Genomic DNA, 5825 nt, shown 5'->3' on the forward strand with positions numbered 1-5825 from the left:
GCAACTTGTCTGTTTCCCTTCCCCCAATTCCCCAGCACTGTTCCCATCCCCCCAATTCCCCAATAAAAATCTTTAAAAAATAAATAAATAAAGTCATTTTGTTTTGGTTTTTTTCCAGCTTTATTGAGTTATATAGACAAAGCAATTTTGTTTACCAAAGGAAGCATAGAAATGGGGCAGTAGCTGGAGGTGTCTGGTGGGATCAAAGGAGGGATTTGTAAGAAGGGGAGAAATGCTAGAGCATGTTTGTATGTTGATGAGAGAGGAAGGGATTGCTGATCTAGGAGGACAGAATAATTAAAGGAGCACAGTCCTGGGGAAAGCTGGCTGAGATGAGATCCAGAGTTCAAGCAGGGGGCTTGGCCTTTGATGCAAGCAAAGACATCTGTCATTGTTACAGGGTTCAGGAGGTCTGAGATCAGGAGAGAGGCATAGACTGGGATAAAAACTGGAGCGTCACTGATGGAGATAGCCTATAATAGCAATTCTCAAAGTGTGGTCTCAAAAAGTCATGTGAGGATCCCCATGACTTTTTCAAGGGAATCCATGGGATCAAACTACTTTCATAGTAATACTGAAACATTTGAGAAAAAAAAATTAATTCATTGAAAAATTTGCCCCCAAAAAGTGGTGGATAGAACTACTGTCACCTTAACATGAATCAAGGCAAGTAGCTTAAAACTGTCATTGAATTATTCACCACATGCATGTGAAATGACACTCCCCTCCCTCTCCTGCAAAAAAGCTATTTTACCTAAAATGACCTTGATGTAGTAAAGTGGCAAAATTATTAATTTTATTACACTTCAACTCTTAAATACATATCTCTTTAGTATTCTGTATTATGGGATGGGAAGTACCCATAAAGTACTGCTGCTGTATGTTGAACTATGATGGTTGTCTTAAGGAAAAGCACTTGTGCAATTACTTGAGTTGCAAGCTCAACTAGCCATTTTTTTCATGGAATACTGTCTGAAAGAATGACTAGCAGATGAAAACTATGGCTATTCAAATGTGCATATTTGGCAGACATTTTCATAAAAATTGATAAAATGAGCTGCCACTTCAAGAAAAACAGCTGACAGTATTTGTTGCCAAGGACAAAATTGGAGCTTTTAAAGTTAAAAAAAGAAATGTGTATCTGCCACCATAAGGTTGATAGAGTCTCAATACTTAACAGACTTTCTTTGGTATTATTAACAAATGTCATCAATTTTGTATAATGAACATTAACATTTGAAGATTTTCAAATGCAATGAGTCGCTATTTTGAAAATAACCAATGTACAATGTAACAAAATCACACATGTAAAAGACCCGTACATAATGCACTATAGACCAATGCATTTTAATGTAGCAAGGTAACAATAGTTCATTTATGTGGTTTCAGATTCTACATTGTAACTTTTTTAAGGGATTATTTATTTATTTATTTTAAGATTTTTTTTTTATTGGGGAATTGGGGGGATGGGAACAGTGCTGGGGAATTGGGGGAAGGGGAACAGACAAGTTGCTGTCGTTTTGTTCTTCANTCGCCGGTGACTCACGGCAGCCCAGCACCAGGTTGAGCTGTTTCAGCATCTTAGCTGTGGAGGGCAGTGTCACTGGCCCTCATATGTGGGATCCGAACCGGGGCCCTTTGGCGTCCCAAACCAGTTCTTAACCATCGCGCCACTTGGCCGGCCCAGGCCAATCTCTTATTATCTTTTTTAGCTTCTGTGGTGCCTGGCACAGTGCTGGATATACAATAGGCACCTAGTAAATCATGATGAATTAATCAATGAAACTATGTGTGTGTTTCTCTCCCCCAGGAGCGGGGTGCCCTGAGCTTTGAGCGGCGCTACCATGTCACTGACCCCTTTATCAGACGGCTGGGCCTGGAAGCAGAGCTGCAGGTAAGAAATCCAGTTGGCGTCCTAGATGCAGGTGGCCAGCTCTCTATCCTCTGCCTACAGAGGACCCTTCTTGGCATTATTCAAGTCATAAACTAAGTCTTTCTCTACCACCAGTTTTATTAAGCAGGTAAATCTGAGTCAAGATTAGTGATTGATATGATCACATAGAAATTATTTTGGGGTTATGTTATTTGTTTTGTGCTTGGAAGAAAATCTGTTGAATTGCATACCATTGTTTTTACTATTGGCTTGGACAATATAATGTTTTACCTTCGTATAGGAATTTAGAGTTTACAACATGTTTTTATATACACACACACTTTAGCTTCAAAGAAATGCTGTGGGGAGGCAGATAGAAAATAGGTATGACAAAAAACGGGTTTAGAAAGGCCAAGCACCTTGTGTCCAGCGTTGTCCTGTCCAATCCGTGGAGAGCTAGGAAGTCGGAAGTCTGGACTTCAGTCTGGAAGTCGGCTTTTTCACTGTATCTGACGCAGACACTCTGTAGTTTTGGTTCCATTGCCTTTTCTTCCTCAAGATCATGTTTTGAATCCAACTTTTAGCTGTCCTTTCCAATTTCGCATTATCTGCAGGTTGAGTAAGAATTCTCTTTGGCTCCTTCAGGTTAGTGTTTGTAAGTGATCGTGTAGGTCTTAGAAAAAGACTAGAAAGAAATTTATTGAAAGTTAACAGTGTTATCTCAAGGTAGTGAAATTATAGATGATTGTTATTGCTTTCTTTTAATTATAAACTTTTATCTATTATAAAACATAACTCCATTAATAGTAATACGGAAAAGATAAGTAAAAAGTACTTCTTAGTGCCACCTCTGTAATACAATTACTATTAGCATTTTATATGCTTCCTTTTATCTCCTGCATATTTTTACATAATTGTAATTATACTTTACCTTGAATTTTGTATCTTTTTTGAGTTAACACATAATAATCCTTTTCTCCATGTTACCAAGTAGCCTTCACAATTTTTAAATTTTTTTCTGCTTATAGAAGTAATAAATATCATACTAGAAAATATGGAATAGACACAAAAATATAGAGAAGAAAACAAAATCACTTTTAATTCAACCATCTAGAGATAAACATTGTTAATACTTGATATACTACCTTTGTATATTATGAAGCAGAATACTGGTTAAAAGATGGGCGTTGGAACTTGGTAAATTTCATTTCAAGACCTATCTTCTCCACAGCTATATAGCCTTGTGCAAGTTACCCCTACTTGCCTGATAAATAAAAGAGAGCAATAACTGAAAATTGTGATGATTAAATGAGAAGATTTGTGTGAAGCACTTAATGCAGTGCTTGGATCATAGCAAGCTAATTCAATAAAATAACAATTATGATCTTAAATCTTTCAGGGTTTTTTCCATGCTTATATAAAATTTTTCCCTACAAAGTGGGCTAATACCATTTACATAGTATGGTAAAACCTTTTATACTTTTATATCGTGATTATTTTCCCGTATCTCTAAAAAGTCTTTGAAAACATAATTTTTTAATATATTTTATTGTTTATCCTTTACTTTGTTGAATTTCCGTATTTTCTTCAAAACATAACTTAGAGTACATCCCTGTAGTGCAGTTGGGGGCGGAACATGGAAGCATTTACCTTCAAGGGGACATCTGGCAATGTCCAGAAACAAGTTTGGTTGCTGAAACTAGAAGGTTACTGTTGGCATATAGTGGGTAGAGGCTACAGATGGATGCTGCTAAACCTCCCACAGTGCACAGGACCACAAAGAATGTGCCACAAAGAAGTTTGTAACCCCGAATGCCAATAACACCGAGGCTGAGAAACCCTGCCCTGGAGCTGCTGAGTAGACAGTGACCCCTGGCTGGCTAGCTTCTCCTTTCAGCTTCCCCTCCACCTAACCCATATTATCTTTACCATGTCTTCCTGGTTTGATAACTTTGTCCAGAATAGACTTGGAAACTTCAGTGAATACAAAACAGGATCCCATCTATTGTGTCTCAAAGTCTAGAACTCAAAACCACAGTTATGTTAAGGTGAGCTATTTCGATTTGTACTTGCCTGAAGGCCATCTTGCCCAGGACCTGTGGTAGCAGTGCACTGTATGAAGGAATGTACACAGGTTTAGATGTGAAAAAAAAGACCTAGTTTAAAGCCCAGCTTTGCCTCTTATGAGACTTAGAGAAATGAGAGCAGATGGAAAGAAGAGTGAGAGGAAAAACTAGGTTTGGGAGAGAAACGGGTTGGACGTGTTACCTTTGGAAGCCTATTAGATAGCTTTATGGAGATGTCAGGTACGATGGTGCTAATCAGGAGAGAGTTCTGGCTGATAGGGAGAAACTGGAGACCTCAAATGTCCGTGGAGCCTTAGAGAATAGGGTCCAAGACCTAGCTCTGAGGAGCTGATTACAAGCTAAGGAGATTTATGAAAAGGTAATCAAGAAAGAGGCGTCAGTGAAGTAGAAAGGAAATAAAACCAGGAGATTGTAAAGGCCAAGTAATGGAAGTGTTTCAAGAAAGATGGAGTGGTCATTTGTACTCAGTGCTTCTGAAGGTTGAGAAAGATGAGGACAAAACAATGACAGTGGGGCAGGCCAAGTGGCTCAGTTGGTTAAGAGTTGGCTTGGAAGCACGAGCTCTGAGCAGCAGGGCCGTCAATTCGGATCCCACATGGGCCAGTGACGCTGTGCCCTCTACAGCTAAGATGGTGAGCAACAGCTTCACCTGGAGCTGGGCGGCCGTGAGTCGCCGGCGATGGCGTAGGCTGCAGCCCCTGCTGCAGTGAGCTGCCGTGAACCACCTTGAGTGGCCATCCAATGGCTGCCTCAGCCAGGAAGAGCACAATGATCATAATACCAACATGGGCCAGTGAAGCGACATCCTCCACAACTAGACTGAAGAACAAAAGGACAGCAACTTATCTGTTGCCCTCCCCCAATTCCCCAATAAAATCTTTAAAACAAAATACTGACTGCAGTCTTGACTAGAGCAGTTTCATTGGAGCGGTAGGAATAGATGCCAGGTTGGAGGGTTGAGTAGTAATTGGAAGTAAAGAAACAGCAACTGCAAGGATAGACAACTGTCTTTTTTTTTTTTTTAGGAGGGTGATGGAAATTAATTAATGAATTTATTTATTTATCACAAGCTTTTTCCCCAGATGAAAGGAAAGATAGGATATAAGCAGTTAAAAAGAGTAAACTGTAAAAGTTATCTTTGGGCCGGCCGAGTGGCTCAGTTGGTTAAGAGCTCGCTCAAGAGTGTGAGCTCTGAGCAACGGCGGTTCTATGAGCCTGAGCTGAGCTGCTGCTGAGCTGTTATGCTAAAAAAAAAAAAAAAGAAAGTTATCTTCTCTTGCCCCTCCTCCTCCACTCTTTACCTTTCTCTCTTCAGTTAACTAACTACCAGGGCAGCTGACTTGCACAGATACATCAACCTTCTCTCTTGTCTTTTGTCTTCTGGTTGGCTTTAACCAATGGGGAATAATTTCAGGAGATTGGAGGAAGAATGACACCTTTTTTATTCCCCTTGCTTCCTCCTTTTAAAGTCATTTTGTTTTGGGGCCAGCCGAGTGGCGCGTTGGTTAAGAACTGGCTTGGGACGCCAGAAGGCCCCGGTTCGGATCCCACACATGAGGGCCGGTGACACTGCCCTCTGCAGCTAAGATGCTGAACAACGGCTCAACCTGGAGCTGGGCTGCTGTTAATCGCCGGCAACGGCATAGGCTGCAGCCCCTGTGGCAGTGGGTTGCCATGGGCTACCTTATGTGGCCAGCAGCCAGCATGAGCGGCCAGCAGCCACTGTGAGCGGCCGTCCAGAAGCCGGCGACTGATGTGCCTCGCCCAGGAAGAGCGCAATGATGGTACCAACTTGGGCCAGTGAAGCAACGTCCTCCACAACTAGACTGAAGAACAAAACGACAGCAACTTGTCTGTTTCCCTTC

The 5825-nt window shown here is 41.0% G+C and overlaps 1 protein-coding gene across 3 annotated transcripts in view; it reads left to right on the top strand.

The window, feature by feature from the left end:
- The window catches only part of WDTC1 (WD and tetratricopeptide repeats 1), a 76414-nt gene that overhangs the window by 32744 nt on the left and 37845 nt on the right, over positions 1-5825 (top strand). For all 3 annotated transcript variants that reach the window (XR_002124843.1, XM_019650239.1, XM_019650238.1), the window contains one exon: positions 1811-1894. Coding sequence is in view for 2 of the 3 variants with exons in the window: in XM_019650239.1 (XP_019505784.1) it covers positions 1811-1894 (84 nt within the window). In the remaining variant the exon portion in view is untranslated. The remainder of the gene's footprint in view (positions 1-1810; positions 1895-5825) is intronic.

Source organism: Hipposideros armiger, unplaced genomic scaffold (genome assembly GCF_001890085.2).
Source record: "Hipposideros armiger isolate ML-2016 unplaced genomic scaffold, ASM189008v1 scaffold_138, whole genome shotgun sequence".
Lineage (NCBI taxonomy): Eukaryota > Metazoa > Chordata > Mammalia > Chiroptera > Hipposideridae > Hipposideros > Hipposideros armiger.